Source organism: Ochotona curzoniae, unplaced genomic scaffold, assembly GCF_017591425.1.
Source record: "Ochotona curzoniae isolate NIBS_2020 unplaced genomic scaffold, NIBS_Ocur_1.0 scaffold_3890, whole genome shotgun sequence".
Lineage (NCBI taxonomy): Eukaryota > Metazoa > Chordata > Mammalia > Lagomorpha > Ochotonidae > Ochotona > Ochotona curzoniae.
The window spans coordinates 33,324,522-33,345,717 of NW_024467115.1; the positions used below are offsets into that span (position 1 = coordinate 33,324,522).

General features: G+C 49.4%; 3 protein-coding genes across 4 annotated transcripts in view; 2 read left to right on the forward strand and 1 right to left on the reverse strand.

Moving 5' to 3' along the window:
* TIAM2 (TIAM Rac1 associated GEF 2) overlaps positions 1-3,237 on the forward strand; it is a 440,232-nt gene extending 436,995 nt beyond the window's left edge. Inside the window, 3 exon segments of the mRNA XM_040965572.1 lie at positions 680-767; positions 1,182-1,336; positions 2,138-3,237. Of these exon segments, the coding sequence (XP_040821506.1) occupies positions 680-767; positions 1,182-1,336; positions 2,138-2,730 (836 nt within the window). The 3' untranslated portion in view covers positions 2,731-3,237.
* Positions 3,238-3,282: 45 nt separating this feature from the next.
* The window catches only part of TFB1M (transcription factor B1, mitochondrial), a 40,497-nt gene continuing 22,583 nt past the window's right edge, over positions 3,283-21,196 (reverse strand). Inside the window, exons 5-7 of one of the 2 annotated variants that reach the window (XM_040965574.1) lie at positions 20,521-20,640; positions 4,897-5,018; positions 3,283-3,388 (exon numbers count right to left, since the gene is read on the reverse strand). In XM_040965574.1, coding sequence (XP_040821508.1) covers positions 3,313-3,388; positions 4,897-5,018; positions 20,521-20,640 — 318 coding nt within the window. In that variant the 3' untranslated portion in view covers positions 3,283-3,312. Of the gene's footprint in view, positions 3,557-4,890; positions 5,019-20,520; positions 20,641-21,196 lie in introns of both variants that reach the window. The other variant, XM_040965573.1, reaches the window with a different exon arrangement.
* On the forward strand, positions 12,353-13,012 carry CLDN20 (claudin 20). The gene has a single exon (XM_040965575.1). The coding sequence runs from the start codon at positions 12,353-12,355 to the stop codon at positions 13,010-13,012; it is 660 nt and encodes a 219-aa protein (XP_040821509.1).

The following is a 21,196-nucleotide window of genomic DNA, read 5'->3' on the forward strand; positions in this document are numbered from 1 at the left end:
GGTGTTTTTTCAACAATTTCTTACAGTTGGGCAGCGCTGCAAGTAATCTAATCTTGTCTAAGGCTGCGAAGCATTCAGAAACTCTTCTAGAACAGTCACGTGTCAGCCCCGGGCAGGCAGTGGGTGGAGGTGATGTGCTGGGTCCCTGTTTAATTTCTACCAGATCTGTTTGGGGCCCCCCAAGAGGCCCAAGCACATCCTACTTCCTGCAAGAATGGGCAAAATGTCAAAGAGGGAATGAAGAGTAGGAGCCGCTGGGAGGGGAACCAGGGCAGCGGGGTGGGGCTGCAGGAGGGACCAGGGCAGCGGGGTGAGGCTGCAGGAGGGACCAGGGCAGCGGGGTGAGGCTGCAGGAGGGACCAGGGCAGCGGGGTGAGGCTGCAGGAGGGACCAGGGCAGCGGGGTGGGGCTGCAGGAGGGACCAGGGCAGCGGGGTGGGGCTGCAGGAGGGACCAGGGCAGCGGGGTGAGGCTGCAGGAGGGACCAGGGCAGCGGGGTGAGGCTGCAGGAGGGACCAGGGTAACCCCTGTCTCACCCAGCTGCAGTGACCCACGGAGGCAGCTGGGTTGGCAGGATTGGGGATGAGTGGCTTGTCAAACCCTTGAGTTTTAAACTTTACAAGTTCCTCAACCACAGCATCCCTGCCAAGGCCACGGACGCCTCTTTGTTTCTTACACAGGGACAGAAAATAACTCCATCTGGGAGCTGATCCACACCAAGTCCGAAATTGAAGGGCGGCCGGAAACCATCTTTCAGCTATGCTGCAGGTACTGCTGAGGGCCCCCCTGGACTCGGCTGGTGTTGGGGTTACCCTCCTTGCCCTCCACAGGTAGCTGAGACCCCAGGCTAAAAGATCTACAGAGTTCACAGAACATGGAAGTAAGATGTCTTGCTTTGGTGAAAATCTGCTTTGGAATTCAGACATTTCCATGATACGTACGGGTCATGAACTTATGCATGACTTAAAAGTTTTTTTTTTTCTGTATCACAATAAATATCTTCTTACTCCATTTTCTGTGGACTGCGAAGTCTCCTTGCTGGCTACTTCTGACCAACCAGATCCCACGTCCTTCTGTGAGCGAGGAAGTGAGGCGTGCAGGCAACAGTGGGGTGGGCTGTGGAGGTAGGACCCCACGGAAGCCCCAGGACACGATCGCTGACTGCGCTCTGCTCTCCTGCAGCGACAGTGAGAGCAAAACCAGCATGGTGAAGGTGATCCGCTCCATCCTGCGGGAGAACTTCCGGCGCCACATCAAGTGCGAGCTGCCGCTGGAGAAGGCGAGCAAGGACCGCCGGGTGCCGCTCAAGAACCGAGTGCCTGTCTCCGCCAAATTAGGTGAGTGTCTCGCCGGCTGGGTGCTCTTTCCAGAACCCAGTGACCGTGTCCTTCAGAAACAGGCTGTGCCCTCCTGAGCACGCCGAGTGCGAGCAGGAGATAAACACGCCTCTGTCCCTCTAGACAAGCAAACAGGTACCCCAGCCCGACGCCCCCTTCCGACCCCCGGGGGACAGCTCCGACTCCCTGTGGCGTTTCATGCCATGTACCCCGATCCAGGGACTTCAGGCCTTCCCTGCTGCTGACGCAGCGCACAGAGCAGTGCCAGGTGCCCACCAGAGGGCTCGGTGACCCGTTCCTGCCAAAGCAGGTTGGCAGGCCGGCATCTTGAATCATGCTGTTCTTACAAACTGTCCTTTTTGCAAAGTCTCAGCCTCACTTTGCAGCCCCTTCTCTTTGAATAACCGTTTCCTTTGTTCCTGCTTTTACTCTTACAGAACGCGCCACTTTCCTTTTTACTATTTTCTACTTTCAGTAAGCAGTGGTTGTTATACTGCTGTGTACAGAAACAAAGTGGTACACTAGCACCTTCCCCCTTCGGTGCCAGGCACACCCCCTGCCCAGCCCCCAGGATGATGGAACCTCGCAAAGTTGGCTGGACATTCCAGCCACGGCCAGTTTTCTTCTAGTGGAGTTCAGGCAGACGCGGGGAAGTGTCATCTGGGTTGCCCAGCAGAGCGCATCAGGAGGGAGGGGACCCAGATCTCACGCCCTCACACACCCAGTGATGGAGCGGGGTCCAGGCAGACGACAGAGCGGAAGCCCGAGGGACTGGGTTCTGGAAATGTGCTCTCCTTGCAGCTTCCTCCAGGTCTCTACGCGGCCTCAAGAATTCCTGCAGCAGCGAGTGGCCCGGTGAGCCGGGCAAGGGCCACTCGCTGGACTCGGACGAGGGCAGCCTGAGCAGTGGCACCACGCAGAGCAGCGGCTGCCCGGCAGCTGACGGCAGGCGGGACTCCAAGGGCGGCTCGCCCGGGAAGGGGCCGGCCGGCTTCTCGGACAGCCTCATCAAGGAGAGCGACATCCTGAGCGACGAGGAGGACGACGGCTGCCGGCCGCCCCCGGGAGGGGGCAGCCCCACCAGAGACATCGAGATTCAGTTCCAGAGGCTGAGCATCTCCGACGATCCCGAGGCCCAGGCCGGGGAAGGGGAGCAGCAGTCCAAACTGGTTCGGGGCCACTTCTGCCCCATCAAGCGCAAAGCCAACAGCACCAAGAGGGACAGAAGCAGCCTGGTCAAGGCGCAGACGCGCCACCAGTCCTTGGACTGCCAGTCGGATAACGCCAGCCTGGACCTGAATGCTGTCTTGGAGCGGGAGTTCAGTGTGCAGAGCCTGACGTCAGTGGTCAGCGAGGAGTGCTTCTACCAGCCCGAGGGCCATGGCAAGTCCTAGCACGGCGGCCGGGCCGGGCGGGGCCGGGAAGGGCCGGGGCAGCGCCAGCGCCTGTCCCTCCGCCCCCAGGACAGCTGTAAAGACTTAAGTTATTTTAATTTATTGTGGGTCAGAGAACTAGACGAAACTGGTCAGAATCTGTCAGCTGCTTAGTTCACAATCCTTCTGAGCAGATACCACAGTGATTTAGATTTCTTAAAATTAGATTGCATTTTCAATAAATAATTTATGTGGGGAAAAAATTAAGGTTGGGAAGGTTGTGACTAAAACCTTTAAAGGGGTCTTTTTTTCTTAGACTCTGCCGGGCATTCTCTCCAAGCTGTTAGTGTCTGCTTTATTTAAAGCATACTTAAGTTATTCTGATGTGGTGTCCGAGTCCGTGTGCACACACTCCCCGTTTATACTGGACATGCCATATCTATGCAGTATATATATATATAAGCTTGTACGGTACTTTACTTGATATTTATTTTCTCTACCAAGCTGTACAGTAAAAGGAGAACATGTGCTGTCTGGTCGCGTCTTTATTGGCGGCCAGGCCCGCTCTCAGGGGACACCGTGACCGAGGTGGCCAGGCCCGCCCTAGGGGACACCGCTCTCACTGTCATCACCCTCTCGCCGCCGTTTCTGTTTATTCTGCTTGAGTTCTTCCCGGAAACTGTAGGCGAAGAGCTGCGGGTCGCTGTCGCACATGCGCCTGTAGACCTCACAGAGGCTGCGGAAGTGCGCAATGGAGAGCTGGCGCGGCCGCAGGGTCGGGTCGACGTCCGCCAGGCACAGCAGCCGTCCGGTGCTTTCCAAGCGCTGCGCTTCGGGGAACAGCATCCTGTGGGAACGAGGGCAGTGCCAGGGTCGTCCCTGAATTCCTCCAGTCCTGAGGCTGCCCTGGCGAGAGGCGCTGGAGTGGGGGGATATGAGGGGAATGACAACCCGGCGTGGGGGGCAGGGGAAGGCCTTGGGTGCCGACACGGGTGCACAGGGAGGTGGCACAGGCCCCCGCGGGCATGCAGAGGGTGGGAGGCAAGGCAGCACGGGCTCCGAGGCAGTGTCCCCGCAGTGTCCTTAGACTGCCTTGGAGATGGAGTACCAGGAAGAAGACACTGTACGTCCTGAACGTGTTCACTTCTTTCTTTACCCCATGAATAAGGGTTTTTTCCCCACACAAAGTTGGAAAGAACTCCCAGGGCAGGGCTGGGCAGGGGCCGGGGCCTAGGAGGACAGCTGCTAGCTGCCAGGACAGACACCCGGGGAGCGTGACTGAGGTACACTGTCAGGCCAAAGTGGGTCACGGGTCTGCCTCTGCAGGAGGATGCTGTGTGACGTAAAGGGAGCTGGCCCCGAGCTGGGAGCTTGGAAACAGGATGGCAGCTCCAGGCTCAGACCAAGTCCAGGATTCCCAAAGCTGCCATCCCTTTCATGACTGCCCCCATCCGCCAGGAAGCAGAAGTGTCGTGTCGTGTTCTAGGAGCCACACGTCTCTAGTCAATGAAAGGCATGGTGAGGGGAACCTCTTCGGGATGAGGCTGCCTTCTGGCACCTGACGGGATCTCATGCCCTTCTGGCTGGTGTAGCGGGTAAAGCCCCTGCCAGAGACGCTGGCACCTAGGATGGCTGCCACCTGTACTCTACCTGACCAGAACTGAGAAATTGTGAAGCTGAGCTCCTATAAGGAGCTAAATATTGGTGGAATTAAAAAAAAAAATCAGCTTTCTCAAGCAGGCTGCAAACATATGTAAATATTTTTTTAGTTTTTAAAGTTTCATTCTTGTACCTTAAAAATTTTTTTCTTAAATTTGAAAGCAAAATTACAGACATCTTCTGGCTGCTGGTCTGCTCCGTGGCCAGTCTGGAGCCAGGAGCCAGACCTGGAGCAGACAGGCAGGGAGACCCAAGTCCGTCTTCTCTAACAATGATCGCGGGGGAGGGGAGGGTGATGGGCCTAGTGCTTAGGGTGCTCACTGTGGATTTAAGCCCTGGCTCAGACTCAAAGCAGCTGGGTCCCTCCCACCCCCGAGGGACCCCTGGCTCCAGGGATCGGCTCGGTCTGGCCCTGGCCACTATGGGCGTCTTGGGAGAGAAGCAGCGCGCCTTCCAGATAAACACTGAAGACGTGCCTGGGCTTTTCATGCCAGCCACAGGAGGAAGAGAAGGCATTCTCACCCGAGCCCGCGATGGCAGTACTTCCTCCGGAACTGGAACACGTGCTGCACGACCTTCTCCACCAGCTGGAACGGCTGCTCAATCTTGGGCTGCACCAAGGGGATGAAACGCACCACGCCCACGTCCACCTTCACGGCAGAGAGAGATTGTTCTGTGATGTGACTCGACTCGGCAGCCTCAGCGATCACAGGCTGGGCCAGGGAGCGCAGTGCCAGCAAGCCCCAGGCTTCCTCCCCTGTGTGCATGCGCTCTACACCCTGAACCCTTGCTTTAGACTGGCCCAGCTATCTCCCTCTTTTCTCTATAACTCTGCCTTTCAAATAAAAATAAACATATATTTTTAAAGAGAGGCAAAGAAGGGCACTGTTTAATGATTAAAGGATTACTTCATTAGGAAGATGTGATCACAAATATCAAAGCATTTTTAAGGTGACATGTTACAATACAGCCCTAACAAGGGGCTCCAACACCCCAGCTTCACCAAAGGACAGACCAACGAGACAAAACCACCAGAGCTCATCTGCACCGTGACCCCCCCCTGAGCTGCACTCCACACACCGTTTCCTCAATGTACGGGATTTTCTCTAGGGTCGACCACACAACAGGCTGTAAAGCAAGTCTCAACAAGCTCATTGTGAAATCACATCCTGTATCCTTTCTGACCACAATGGAATGAAGCTGGAAATTAACAACTTAAGACAAATATTCATTGACATGAAGACTGAACAATGAGCTTCTGAATGAACAGTGAATCACAGCAGAAAGCAAAAAGGGAAGCCAGAAAATTCCTAGAAACAAATGAATCCAACACAACACACCACCAAAGCTACAGGACACAGCGAATGCAGTGTGCACAGGGAAGTTTACTTCAAGAAAAATAATCTAACAATGCATCTCAGAAACTTAAAAAAACCAAGATCAAAATAACCCCCAAATAGTACCAGGAAGCAGAATAAACAAAAATGAAAACAAAATATAAGAGATTAGTGAAATGAAGTGCTGGGTTTTTGAAATAAAAAAAAGATTAAAATTGATATACTACTGATCCAACCAACCGACAAACGGGGGGATGGCCCAAGGCCCGGCCTCTGCACCCCAGGGAATGACGGAGGGAGCTCCTGGCCCCCAGCTTTGGACTAACTCTGGCTGCTGCAGCCGTTTGGAAAGTGAACCAGTGGGTGAAGACCTCTGCCTCTCCCCCTCTCTTTGTAGCTGTGCCTTTCAAAAATATTTAAAAACATGTAAACATAGAATACAGAAAAAGTGTAAGAATGAGATGGACATTCTGGGGTATGACTGTTGCCTTTATTGCTTGTTTATACTTCCATAGAACAGTGGTCTTCCTGCTTTCTATTTGAATATTATGGCTAGTGGTGAATTAAGTCTGCGAAAAGAGTGGATTAAAATTGTCCTTGTAAAAATGATGAAAGGAGAGAGGGGGCCCATGGCCAAGGGTGAGCGTTGGAGAGGGACAGAGTGTGCTGGGTTTGGCACCATGCCCACGACATGCGGGGGGTCTCTTTGTATTAATTAGAGAAGAGATTCATTCAAACCACTTTAAATGTGTGGGAGTGAAACAGGTAACTATTTTGTCTTCCTTTTAACTATCATGATTTGAAGAGAAAGCAAAGAAGAAAAAACTGTGGTGGTGTTTTTAAAACTCAGAACCCCAACTTTTCATTACAATACACTGGGCAGAATTTAAAAATACAACTGGGCACCAACCCAGACTACTTAGATCGGAGCCACAGGGCTGGGGCCTGCGGGTGCAGCTCGCCACAGCCCTGCCTGCTGTCAGAGGAGCCCTGTCTGGGAATGAGACCTGGGGGCTCAGGCTGAGGGAGGACTGAGCCGGAAGGAGCAGGCAGTGCATCCACGGCTGACCCTGGGTCACACTGTTCCCTCTTCCTTCACCCAGAACTTGGGTGTGATGCTGGAGCTCGGGGCCCTCGCAGCCAGGACCCCAGAGCAGCTGATTGGTCAGTCCCAGACTGCCCACACCAACCAGTGTCCTTACGTTTCCATCTATTGTCCGCTGGGGTGGGTACTGTGGGACAGTGGGTTACACCACACCTCGGCTTCTCCAGCTTCCTGCTACCTCATGCTGGGAGGAGGCAGCCGATGGCTCAGGTGTTTGGGTCCTGCCCATACTTGGGTTGCTGGCTCCTGGCTCTGGTCCGGATCCCTTACAGTGACACCTCGTCCTCTGGAGGTGGGGCACTTCTATGCAGCGTGGAAGGCCTCGATTCCACTGCTGACAAAACTCACTCATTTTACAACCTTCATCTAGAGGTTACTTCTCTAGAGTTTACTTATCTGAGAATTAAATACCTAGCATCATGGGAGCTTTGGTAAAAAGCTATTAGCTGACAAAACTAAGGAGTTTAGTTGTAAAATTATTTAAAAATTCCAGTACAACACAAGCAAAGGCAAACTTCTTTTTCAGTCATTCAAGGGTAATTTACAATGCAGTTAGCATTATTTTGCACGCCAAAACCAGTTTCGGAGTTCAGTGACTCAGCTCCTCACTGGATCCTTCTGCGCTCTGGAGCCCCTGATGGGGCTCACCTCCAGGCGTCCCGGGTCACAGTGCTGGAGGAGAGCAGCTCAGTAGGGCTGTTGGAACTAGTCTCAAGTCAGAAACAAAACGATAGCTGACTGGATGCCAGGTAGCACATAAGACCTGCAGCCTGCCATGTGGGAGGGAGGGCTGGCCGTTACCACATACCGTCAGGCATTCACCACCAGCTTGGGAGTGGGGTGTCCAGCAGTGAGGCCATGTCAGCAGGCAAAAATACCACTCGGGAGTCCAGGAGAGAAGGCCAGCTTAGCTAAGGCGTCCAGGGAGAGGCCCAACTTAGCTAAGGTGTCTTCAGATTTATCCAGAAGTCTGGACCTGAAAATTACTTCCCTTTAATGTCCACATCAGAGTAAGATAAAATGGATGAACTGCATTTCTGGATACAAGCTGACTTCCACAGAAGACACTGTGTCTTCGTTAAGGGTCCATATTAGTGAAACTCCCTTCAATTTCAGAAGTTTTCCCTTCTAACACAGATAGTTCCAGTTTCACAGGACAACTGCTCTCCTCAAGATGGAAAAGCCAAATGTGTTTCAAGGATGGAAATGTACACAAAGGTATTTTCACCTGCCTTGTCCTCCAGTGGGTGTCGGCATGCTGCAGCTCAGGGCTGGGAGCAGGTGGGGCCCTGCACCTTCCCCAGGCCAGCCTCGGCACGGGTCAGCCTGCACACCGCAGGCACCGGGGCGGGCATCGCCCACTGCAGCAGCCCTGACAATGAGTACCAACACCACCAGCACCTGCACGTCCAGACAGTGACATGGACATGTCTATGAAACAGAGGAACAAGGCCTGTCGATGAAAACCACAGCTCTGTCTCGAGGAGGAAAACCGTCTCTGGCTAAACACCAAAGATGCAAACAATCAAATCTAGAGAAAGCTCTACAACTGAAATGCGGTCCAAGACTCACGCCTGACACCTGACTTTTCCAACACGCTCACCAACAGCATGATCTAAAGCTCCAGCTCATGAACTCCTCCGTCTTGTGTCCTGGCTATGATGTATTAAAACTGCCCACGAAGAAACGAGAAGCTGAAGGGATGGTGGTGGTGTAGTCTGCCTGTGTTATCCGTGTAGTCTCAGCGTTTGGTCACAGTTTTAGCTGACATGCTTTAACACATCATTCTGGTGTAATTTCTTCATCCCATTTCTGAAATCTTTAATTTACATAATAACACCCCAGCAGTTTTCTTTAGTCAGTGAAATAATGAACAGGGAAAAAAATTCAGGATACCATACAACGACACACACACACACACACACACACACACACACACACACAACCTTCCAAGTTTATTGTTTTTATGGATCGGATTTTGGCCAAAATCTGTTACTGGGTTTTACTGGAAAATAAAAAAACAAAAACAAAAAAAACAAAACAAGGGCCCGGCGCGGTGGCGCAAGTGGTTAAAGGTCCTCGCCTTGCACCCCCGGGATCCCATATGGGCGCCGGTTCTAATCCCGGCAGCCCCGCTTCCCTTCCAGCTCCCTGCTTGTGGCCTGGGAAAGCAGTCGAGGACGGCCCAAAGCTTTGGGAACCTGCACCCGCGTGGGAGACCCAGAAGAGGCTCCTGGCTTCGGATCGGCATAGTATCGGCCCGTTGCGCTCACTTGGGGAGTGAATCATCGGACGGAAGATCTTCCTCTCTGTCTCTCCTCTCTGTATATCCGCCTTTCCAATGAAAAAATAATAAAAATAAATCTTTACAAAAAAAAAAAAAAAAAACAAAACAAAACCAAAAAACAAAACGAAACAAAACAGAACAACCCTTTTATTAAATCAGTGTCTTCCTAAATAGTCTTTTCAAGGTTAACAATTTCAAAGGCTTGGTTCTGGACAATAAGCACCAGAACAAAAAGCTTGTTGCTCATCATTTGCAAAATACAATCTAGTTAAAAATATTTCAGACCATAGTCTTTAATTGAGAACATAAAATAATAAGATGTATCTTCCAACACAGATAGAAATCTAAAGATAAAATTATAACTGTGTGACTGTAGCATAATATTAAAAAATAAATAAATAAAAAGCCTTTCTGTGAGCACCCAAATAATCCCTCCTCCAGACCCAGCCGCACAAAGCACTCGCAGCCTTCAGGTTTGGACAATTCCTTTGCAACAGCTCCCTCCGCTCTCCGCCTCTCCTGGCTTAATTCTCCTACAGCTCCAAAAATGAGAGGGAGAACCTGGTACTTATCTTCTGGCTCCATCAGCAGCTTTTGCCCCTTGGATTTCTATGCTGCTCTGTCTCTGTGCTTTTCAAGTTAACTCGTGGGAGCTTTACAAAAAGCCTCAGGACCTCAGGAATGAGCGCCACGGGCATGCTTTCGCTCCCCCCTGTCTGACGCGGAGAACTGGAAGACAACACAGAAAGGAAGTCAGCGGGGAAGCGGCCGGCAAAAAGGTCTGGGAAACGAGCCGCGTCTGTGAGAGCTGACACCTCCGTGAGACTGTCAGGTATTTGCAGTACTAATCGTAAGTGTGTTTTTAAGTATTAATTTTTGACATAGACAGAAAACTGCTATTCCATTTTTAATGAGATCTACAGTGGCTTTGCTGTGGGCAGTTTACCCCATGCACGTCGGAGGCTGGGCTCGTGCGTCTACTGTTTCAGGGGCGGGAGGGTTTCCTCTGAGGAACACAGCTCTCCTGATCCTGGTCTGGCATTTCGCTGCCACCCCACGGCTGCCACCACCGCTGCCACAAAGTACGTCTTTATTCTCCATGAGAATCGGAGAACAGGCCACAAACTGCATGCTTGTGGCTGGAGAGGAAGCAAACATCTCATAGCAATACAGTCAAAAGGCAGAATAAATGTGTAAAAAGAATATTCTTTCAGGAAAGTTCTCATGCAGAAGCAAGCACAGGAAGGCCAACCTTTAACAAGTGCCATGCTAACTGAAAGCACCGCCACCTTGCCTTCGCTCACGCTGCTGTAATTGATCATGGCCAGCACTAGTTAGCTGCGATGAGCAAGCCGTCCGCAGGTCTGATTCACACGGAAATTCATAGAGTACTGGCTGCTGGGAAGGAGGAGGCTTTAAATGTAAGCCGAGCACTGACCAATCGACATACGAGGAATATTCAGCCGAGGAAGAAAGCAAGGCAGGTAGGGAGGAAGGCTAAGGCGGGAAGGAAGGGAGGAGTGGGAGAGCTGAAGGGGAGAGAGGACTGGGGCGGGACCTGCCCAGGCGCACCTGGGATGGGAGCACAAGGACCGTGCTCCGCGGCAGAAAGCCGTAAAACCCAAACTTAAACAGAAGAGAACTCTAAATACCTGCGTAAGTTTTTCTTCTAGAAGCTTTAACTTTTGCTTGGCTTTGATCTCAGATACAAAAACAAACAAACTGATAGTGGGTAAAACCTCACACACTGATGTTTACAAATAGGTCTTCCTCTTAATAACTTAAGATCCCAGAGAATTGCTTCTCTAAAACGACAGGGTTTATATTCGTTTTAGAAACAGAGCCCTCCATCCAGAGCCCTCACGCCGATGCGCCAGGGAGCCTGTTTCTGTCAGCACTAGGGCTACCAGGACGTCTCACACACACTTCAAAAACGCAACACAAGCCGAGCAGCAAGCTTCCCAGGCAGTCCCCTGCGGCTGAGCGAGTGCCCTGCTGGTGACCCGGGGTCCTCTTCCCGGAGGGAAGGAGGTGGGCCCAGCAGATCCCTGTGCTGCCTCTGTCTACACTCGCTGCACTTCCACGTTCCATGGAAATACCAGAGAGGGCTGTGGCAGGAAGTTGCCCGGCGAGACAGGATGTGGGATGTGGGATGAGGTGGAGGAGGACGGAGGAGGGCTGACTGTGGCAGACCAGCAACTGAGACTGGGTGGCACACATGTCGTATCTGAGCAACTGAGTCAGGAATAATAAGTACGCTAAAGACTGCAACTCTATGACACTAGAAATCAAATTCAAGCAATTTAAGAAAGATTCAATCATCTGAAATTAATTGCTGTATGACTTTAAAAAAGGCAAAACCAAAAACAAAACAAGCAAAAAAAACACCTTAACTACCGAAGTCAGCTTCAAATGACTCGGTACTACCTGGAGCACCTTCCTGGACCCTGGCGTGCACCTGCTGCAGATCACAATGCTGAGACAGGATGCTAAGGCAGGCACAGGAGGTCAGAAGAGGCCAGAACAGACCCAGGTGTCTGGATTCAAGAACTCATGCTGCACCCTGCATAACATTTCTGAATTACAACAGATTAATAACACAAATTCAGAATTACTTCAGAAACACAAAAAAACACCAGTATTACAGCATTTCAGAAACCCTTTTCCTCAAAAAAGGCAGTAAATACTGTGAGACAGAATGGGTTAGATACTGGGGTAAGAAGCTTTTTGAATCTAAGAACACAGCTAAGCTACAAAGTAGGTGCGATTCCCTCCCTTCTCTTGAAAGAAGAGCCACGTTGTCCCCTACAGGGCGAGGGCAGCCACCTCCTTCTGTGGGCACCCCGGAAGGGCAGCCACCTTTGCATGTTTCGAGGTTTGCTGATTCGACCTGGGAATCATTCAGAAGAGCTGTGTTTGCAGGACATTTGCCAGGAACGGCTCTGGTCTGAACTAGAAGGATCTAGAAGGTGGTGCCTTCCATGGCCCGGGTTCTGGCTGAGGGCAGGAGCTTGCGGCTGGGTGTGATGAGAAGATACAATTAACCAGTGACATCAACGTCCACCACTAGTTGGCTTCTTGGGCATTCTGTCTGGCTCACAGGCTGGCACAGGGTGGGTGGTGTTTCCTATGAGGAGGTGTTCCCGGGTCTGCCTGCCTTCCCCTCCCATCCTTGTTTGTCTTCTCTGCCTAGCCCTCACCTTCAGGCCTAAGCACCAGCTTCCTAGGAGGACGGACGGAGGCATCAGCGACACCATGGCCTCAGAGGGGCTCCAGCTGCTGGCCTTCACCTTGGCCTTGTCTGGGGCTTCCGGAGGGCTCACGGCCACTCTGCTGCCTAACTGGAAGGTGAACGTGGACATGGGCTCCAACATCCTCACAGCCATGGTCAGGCTGCATGGTCTGTGGATGGACTGCACGTGGTACAGCACAGGCATGTTCAGCTGCACCCTGAAGTACTCCATCCTGGCCCTGCCAACGCATGTGCAGGCTGCCAGGGCCGCCATGGTGCTGGCCTGCATCCTCTCTGCCCTGGGGCTCTGCACCTCCGTAGTGGGAATGAAGTGCACCCGCCTGGGAGGGGACAGGCAGACCAAGCGGCAGGCTTCCTTTGCCGCAGGAGTGTTTTTCCTGTGTGCAGGGTTCGCTAGCTTCGTACCAACAGTGTGGTACACGAAGGAGATCGTTGCAAATTTTCTGGACCTCACGATTCCGGAGAGTAACAAATACGAACCAGGAGGAGCGCTCTATATAGGATTCATTTCAGCAATGCTGCTGTTTAGTTCTGGCATTATCTTCTGCACTTCCTGCATAGGAAGAAAGCCGGAAGCCTGGCTCTCCGCACACGAGCAGCAGCACATCCTGGCCACGCAGCCTGAGGGCAGGTCGGCCTACCACCTGAAGGACTACGTGTGAATGACTGGCACACACGGCACGTGGCACGAAGCCCCGGTGCCCGCTGGGACCTGATCTTAAATCTGAAACATCAGAAGTATGTTTCCCTACAAAGAGTGCAAAATGATTTCAGAACTACGTGGTAATTTCAAATGCAAGTAAAGCTATCCCAGACAGCAGTATCTGTCTTAAAGATGTCTTTAGTTTCCCATTATTGTATTCATATTTTATTTAAAGGCCGATTACTATCAGAGGTCCTGATTATACTAATAAGGCAACTAATTGAGAGCATTTTGTTAGATTTTACATTTGTTTTATTTATTTGAAAGGCTGATCTACAGAAAGAGAAGAGAAAGCAATCAATCTCCCATCTAAGGGCTCACTCCCTATATGGCTGCAACAGCCAACACTAAGGTTGTTCAAAGCCAGGAGCCAAGAGTCTCAGCAGGGTCGCAAGCACTTGGGCCATATTCCACTGCTTTCCTACTTGACTTACCAGGAGCTGGATGAGGAATGGAGCAACCTGGACTCAAACCCATGCTCATCTGGGATGCCGGCACTGCAGGTGGTAGCTTAACCTGTCACATGACACACTGGTCTCTGTTTTCCTTTTAAGACAACTTGTTGTCTGAGGCTGGTTATGCTGATTGCTCCATTTCCAATCTAGCTCTCTGCTTTTGGCCTAGGAGGGCAGCAGAGAATGGCTAGGGTTCTTGGACCCCTGCACCCATGTGGGAGACCCAGAGGATGCTCCTGGCTTCAAATTGGCTCAGCTGTGGCTACTGTGGCCATTCGGGGAATGAACCAGCAGATGGAAAATCTCTCTGTAAATTTGACTTTCAAATAAAAATAAATCTAAAAAAAAAAAAAAAAAGAGAGATAATTGTTGATACAAGCTTCCAAATCGAATTTTATGAAATAACTAACCTGCCATGTAGACACAGGCTGTAGGCCTGAGATGAACTGAGAACAGCACCCACCTGGGCCTCCTGGGGCCTCGCAGGTGGCTCGTCTGTGCATGAAGGACCCACTTGAAGGCTGCCCAAACCTTCCCAAGAGACCCATGGTCTCTTTTCCCATGTTAGAAAATGCTATCTACAGTTTCTAGAGTTCTCAATATTACATGCAAACTAGCATAGAGCAGAACTGAGGTGACCTCCATGTTTGGGCCAGGAGGGCCTGGGCAGGTGACAAGGTCATGGTCAGTGCGCTACGCACAGAAGCAGGTGGATGAAATTTCCATTTGGGACATGAACTTGAACTTCGAATTCTTTATCTTTTCCATGATTACACTGTTAGCTACTGTCATACACTGACTCTGACAGCACAACCTAGAGTTTTCTAGAACTTTATTGTGCATTTCATCATTATTGTATCTTTTACGCCTGTTTCACTGCATTTAACACTGAAGAATAATCTTTAAAATACAAGTTTGTTTCTTCTTTTTAGGGCTTATAATATCTATTGCTTATTTTCTTCCTGAGTAACTGCAAAGGAGTAACTAGTATTCAGTTAGAACTATGGTCATAAATATAGGTTGAATGTCTCTAGCCTGAAAACCCACAATTCTCCATACAATGAGTGGAAAATTCCACACCATGATACTGATTCATACAAAATGTTGTTTAAAATAGTGTATAACATTATTTTAATGGATCCCATGTATACACTCATGTCCAGTTCCCCAGATACCTCATTATGTTTATGCAAATGTTCCAAGATCTGGAAAATCTGCATTTCATACAAGGGACTCTGGACCTGAATTCCTGTCTCTAATTTTGATTTTTGAGGATGCTGCTGCTCCTTTTCCAATTATGGAACTGACTTTAAGTTTATACTTGTGTCAGCTTCAAGCTTGCTTCCAGAAACAATTGCAACGTACAAAGTTGTATGAATGGTAAGTATAAATATCACTGATAAAGCCGCAGGTGCAGTTTCTTCCCCACTTGCGTATTTATGTGTGACAGATGAGGCGCAGCAGCTGCCCTTAGGCCTCCGGTCTGGGGGAGGTGGGCCAGACAGCAAGCAGTGCTGGCTCCGAGCAGCCACTTGTGTAGCCTCAGGTTTCTTCTCAGGGGCGTCCACTTCAAATCCCTCCTGGTGTGACGTGTGAACAACTCGAAAATGTGCTGAGTAAGTGTGGATGTCCCAAGCCCCATCTTCTCTTTATATGTCACGGGCTTACTTCCTTAACCTACCTAGAATGCAACTGTCCTGATCTATGCTTTCATCCATACCACGTTTGAGTGGAGTTCTATGTTTATTTGTAATCTTAAGTAGGTAAGATCAGATGAAAATCCTAGGGTTAACTGTTGCTTGGGACACTGCCAGCCCACACTGGCTTTGAGTCCTGGCTCTGCCCTCAGTCCAGCTTCCTGCTTGAAGCACCCTGGGAAGCAACAGGTGGTGGCCTTGGTAACTGGGTTGCTGCCATCAAGCAGGAGAAGCAGACTGAGTTCCCAGTTCTCGCTGCTGGCCTGGTCTAGTGCAGCTGTTACCAGCACTTGGAGTGATTCGGCAGATGTGAGCATGTACACCTTGCTCTCTCTGCTTCTCAAATAAATAAGAGAGAAAACCGCTACTACTGTGTCACCATGATACAACTTACTCTATAAATATTCCTATTTACCTTTGATCAACTGTTTCCATGTATCAGACTCAAATGTGCCCCTGGAGCTGCCAGCCCACACTGAAGTGCGTGGGTTCAAGTCCTGGCTCTGCCCTCAGTCCAGCTCCCTGTTTAGAGCACACCTTCAGTGTGAGCTGGTATCACCTTCAGGGTGAGCTGATATCACCTTCAGGGTGAGCTGGCATCATCTTCAGTGTGAGCTGGCATCATCTTCAGTGTGAGCTGGCATCATCTTCAAGGGTGAGTTGGTATCACCTTCAGGGTGAGCTGGTATCACCTTCAGTGTGAGCTGATATCACCTTCAAGGGTGAGCTGGTATCATCTTCAAAGGTGAGCTGGTATCATCTTCAAGGGTGAGCTGGTATCACCTTCAGGGTGAGCTGGTATCATCTTCAAGGGTGAGCTGGTATCATCTTCAAGGGTGAGTTGGTATCATCTTCAGTGTGAGCTGGTATCATCTTCAAGGGTGAGCTGGTATCATCTTCAAGGGTGAGCTGGCATCATCTTCAAGGGTGAGCTGGTATCACCTTCAGGGTGAGCTGGCATCATCTTCAAGGGTGAGCTGGTATCACCTTCAGGGTGAGCTGGCATCATCTTCAAGGGTGAGCTGGCATCATCTTCAAGGGTGAGCTGGCATCATCTTCAAGGGTGAGCTGGTATCACCTTCAGTGTGAGCTGGTATCACCTTCAGTGTGAGCTGGTATCACTTTCAAGGGTGATTCTGGCTTGATCTGGATGTGCTAACTCAGCCTTTCAATTTGGTCAAGGTCTCGTCAGTCAGCAGCAGTGCTTGGAAGTCCACTCCCTCTGCTAGTGTATTTTCAAAAATGCCCTGCTGGGATTCTCACACTCCACGCGATTTTCCTAGTAGGCTGCAGCGCACAACAGCGGTGAGACCTAAGCCTGCTCAGGCCTTGTGAAACCGTTAGCCAGGAGGCCCATGACTACAGCTCACCAGAAAGAGGACATAGAACCTTCAGGGACCACTACTGGACTCTGGTTCCTCAGATCTGACTAATGTACTGAGTGGCTGAGAAAAAAAAACTAGTCAGGAACCCCAGAAACGCGGATCCTCAGGGAACCACAGAAATTTAACTTTGATTCTATCATAAAAAGTTTTCAGTTGTAAAGGCAAAAGACATTTTGCCTTGTACTTGATAAAATATTTTTTGGTAATTGTGAAAATGAAAACAGTTAAAAAAAACCTTCTAACTTGAATACCACAAACTTAAGTAACTCAAGTAAATTAGATTGTCACATTAGACACCTAAGAAACTGTCTCTTTGTAGAGAGGAAAACTTAAATCCCAGGGACAGCACGAGAGAAGCCACTGAGAGCAGTAGGCAAGCAAGATTAGGTGGCCTTGTCAGAACAGACTCGTAATAACTGCATGGCTCTGAAATTCTGCCATTAAGTCTTGATTAAGTTTGTTAATCAAAAGACCAGTAAACAGCAAAAGAAACAAAATCTATCTGATGAAGAGAGAGATTCCTGTGCTTCTATGTTTAAGGCAACACTATTCACAATAGAAAAGACAAACAACCCAAAGGTCCGCCCACTAACAAATGGATAAAGCAGACCAAACACACAATGGAATACTACCCTGCAGGGAGAAAGGGGTGACCTCTTGCCATTTGCTAGCAACATGGAACAGAAAGTCATTATGTCAAAGTGAAATAAAGAAAGGCACGGAGAGGCAAGTACCACACAATCTCATGTCGAATCTACATAAGCTGATCTCATAATGTTGAAAGTACAATGGTGGTGACATGGGCCTGTGAAGTTAGGAGAGAGGGCGAGGAGAACTTCTGAATGCTAGGTGTTGGATAGCAGTGACAAGTTCTGCTGTTCTATTGCTTAGGAGGGGACTACTGATCATGAAAACATGACCTATTATATGGTTTTGTGACACAGTGCATTATGCCACCATCTTTGAAGCTAGCTTTCACATGAGTACCGGATTGCGTGCAGCTGCTCCGCTCCCAATCTGACTTCCTGCTAATGTGCCTGCAAAGGCAGCAGCAGATCCCCAGCACACTGGCTCCTGGGATTCACACAGCAGAGCTACACGGACTTCTCGGCTCCAGGCTTTGGCCTGGCCCAGCCCTAACTGTTGCAGCCATTTGGGGAGTGAATTAATAAATGGAAGATATTTTCTCTCATTCTAACTCTGTCAAATAAATAAAGCTGATCAATAAAACACAGGATTTTGAATGTTTTTAGCATACAGCAATGATACGTGTTTGGGGAAATAGATATTTATCCTATACTGAACAACACAGGATGTATACAGTATCAAAATACCACATGGTAGTACTCCACAAATATGTACACTTTATATACTGGTTAAAAATAAAAAAGGCCAATAAACAGAATGATCAGCAATATTTAGAGAGAGAATCCTAGAGGCGTTGTACCCAAGTCCCTCGCCATGTCAAAAACAACTTCTATCATGTAATTGTGACTGAGCATGGGTAATGAACGTGACTGTCCTGAGCACGGCCCCCTCCCCACCTGACCTGCCCTCCCTGCGGAGCTAAGCCAGCGTTACCTGGCACTGCGGGTCTAGCACTTTCTCCTACTGCATTCAGGTTTGCCAGAGGGATAGTCTTGTGCTGTTATTTGATCATCTTTGGGATCTCACTTAACAAAAGGAATATAACTATCAAATATTTTCTGGCTCTCCACAGAGCATTTACAACAGAGAATTCCTGCGAGAACTAAAATTTAATCATTCAATATACAGGTTTGCTTCTAGTTTGAAGGCCACCTGTTCTAAAAGAGAAAATCCATGAGAGAACTAAAACATTAAATGGTGACAACCTATATGATACTTCTGCTTTATCTGCACCATGGACCTAACTGTGGGGAGAAATCATTCACAATGCCCTGAAGGTCCTGAGATGTTGAAGGGACATGGTCCTGGCTGCCAGCTCCCTCAGTGGTACTCAGAAGAGACTGAGGGCCTGGTGCTAAAGTCCTGGCCTTGAACACGCCGGGATCCCATATGGGCGCCAGTTCTAATCCCGGCAGTCCCACTTCCCATCCAGCTTCCTGCTTGTGGCCTGGGAAAGCAGTCGAGGACAGCTCTGGAACCTGCACCCATGTGGGAGACCCTGAAGAGACTCCTGGCTTCGGATTGGTGCAGCTCTGGCCACTGCAGCTGCTTGGAGAGTGAACCAAGATGGAGATTTTCCTCTCTGTATATCTGACTTTCCAATAAAAATAAAAATCTAACAACCACAACAAAGCAGCTGATAAATCAGTCTGTTCTCTAAGTGGAAAATGGACTTGGTTCCTGCAGTTGCCCAAGAGCTCAGCTTACAGGGTGGCTGCGGTGGGGCAGAGGTGGCAGGCCATGGCAGAAGAAGCATGAAGGTCACGGCAAAGATCATGATGACTTCTACGACTGCCCTCCAAGACACACGGAACTGCCACTCTCGGTTAAGGCCTTCACTCTAAGTCTGCAGTCTATACCTACATCTATAAGCCATGCTGAATCTTTTATACCATCTGCCTTAATTTATGAAAGACAAATGTAAATGAACAAAAAAGTGTTAGCAACCGATGGAAAATGTCTATTCTTCTCCAGCTATGAACTCCCTGAAGCCAACTTCCCATCTTGTGGTTCCACCCCGGCATCTCCCCCAGATGCCCAGCCCCCGGAGGTTCAAACAGCAGGTGCTCAACAGTCAGTGAAGAAAACAGGCACCTTTTCTTGGTACACATCATGCAGTCACTCATCAAGTGATGGTTTTACTAAAAGAAATACCAAGTTTTCTTTCGTAGTAAGGGACAACAGTGAGGAACAACAGAACAGCTATGTTTCTGTAGTCAGCATCAAGTCACGTAATCAGCAAATAACAGTCAAATCCTAATTTAATACCCAACTATTTTTGCACAGATAGTCTGCCACAAATAACACTACCAGAAGTATTCCAGAAACATTATAACTAAGTAATGTTTGCTGCAGCTTTAGTTATAAGTCTTATCAGAAATCACAGATTAAATCTATCTGAATTCTCCAGGACTAGGTGACCAGGTAAGTTATCTTTGCTACTAGTGCACTTTCAGGAGTACCAGGAGAGGATGACGCTGACCCCACTAATGTGTGGGAAAGAAGCAGGGAGATGAGTTCTAACAATTTCTGTCTCTAGTACCCCTCCACTGAAAGTCCACCCTTTACCCATCAGTCTAGCATGCCCACCTTCCCATGATGCACCTGCATCATCAACCAGGACCAGGAGGGAGCAGCCAAGATGGCCCTGTGTCAATAAAGCTACACGCGGAGACATAGTGACACTCAGGAGGAACCTCATGTACACAGCCCGGAATCCATCGTGCTTGTGCATCCAGCTGGGCACCACCCCTACCCCAGTGACTGTTTAACATGGGAACATGACAGTTCGCCTTCTGGTTTCCAGGTCTTCCTTGCTTATGGTCCTTTTTGGGCTTCCTCTCAAGTTCCCTCCTCACAGCCAACTCCCTGACCTGCTCATGACGGAGTCTCTCTCGCTGAAGTGTGATGCACATGCATGCATGAAAGAATACTCAGTCTCTCTTTGAAATAAACCCTGCTCTCACCTGAGCACTGTACTGCTATCTCTGATTTCAACTCTTGTTTCTTTGGTGGCAAGCACTAAGACATGTACGATTTCAACACTACCACCAGGGCAATGCCCGCAGGCCCAGACATTTGGTCACCCTATGTAAAGGGGAGAAAAATTACAGTAAGAACAAATCCACACATTGCCATTTCTGCGATTCTTTTCTTCAGGGAGCATAGTTCGCACATAAGTAAAGATCAGGTCCTGGAGACGATTTCCTAGCATATATCTGCAGCAGAACACAGATGACAACAAAATCCCAATTCCAATAAAGCAAATAAGGAGACGCTCACCTCTGGTTTGGGGACGAATGCTCGACCTGGAATGGTGAAGACATGCTCCACGTCACAGAGGTACTGGGCCATGATGGAAAGGCGACTGCGCTGTTTGCTTCCCGTGGTGGCCGTGAGTCTCTACAGGAGGGCAAAACGTATTGCGAGAACTGAGTGCTCCAGCCAGGCGGACAGAGCACCGAGCGGCAGCTGGAAGCACCCAGCGGGGGGAGCTGCCTCCTGCCAGCATCCACTGAGGTACGTCTATGCAGAGTGCGCTGGATCACACTCACTAGATGAGATTCAAAGCCTCTCCTCTCCTAGGCTTGCTCAGAGACCCGAGCTCTCATCCCTTGCTGTGAGAAAAGGTCCTGCATGAAGTCAATGACCAGCAAGTGCTTGACGAGACCAGCAACGTCATAACTCAAATACGCAATTAGCCCAAAATAGGTCGGACACTTGTTCTCCTTTACTGAGAGCATCTGGAGAACTGGGGATTCCTGATAAAGGATCACGGCAGTAAGGCAGGGATTTATTCTTGTAAGTGTTAAGATGTTTTCATTTTAAAATTATTTAGATGTACCAAAACCCACAAATGAAATGTCAATCAAGATATAAGGAGTTTTTAAAAAAGAAACCTGATTTTCATACATGTACACTGTATGTATTTTAAATTAAATTCCTTATAATATTTACG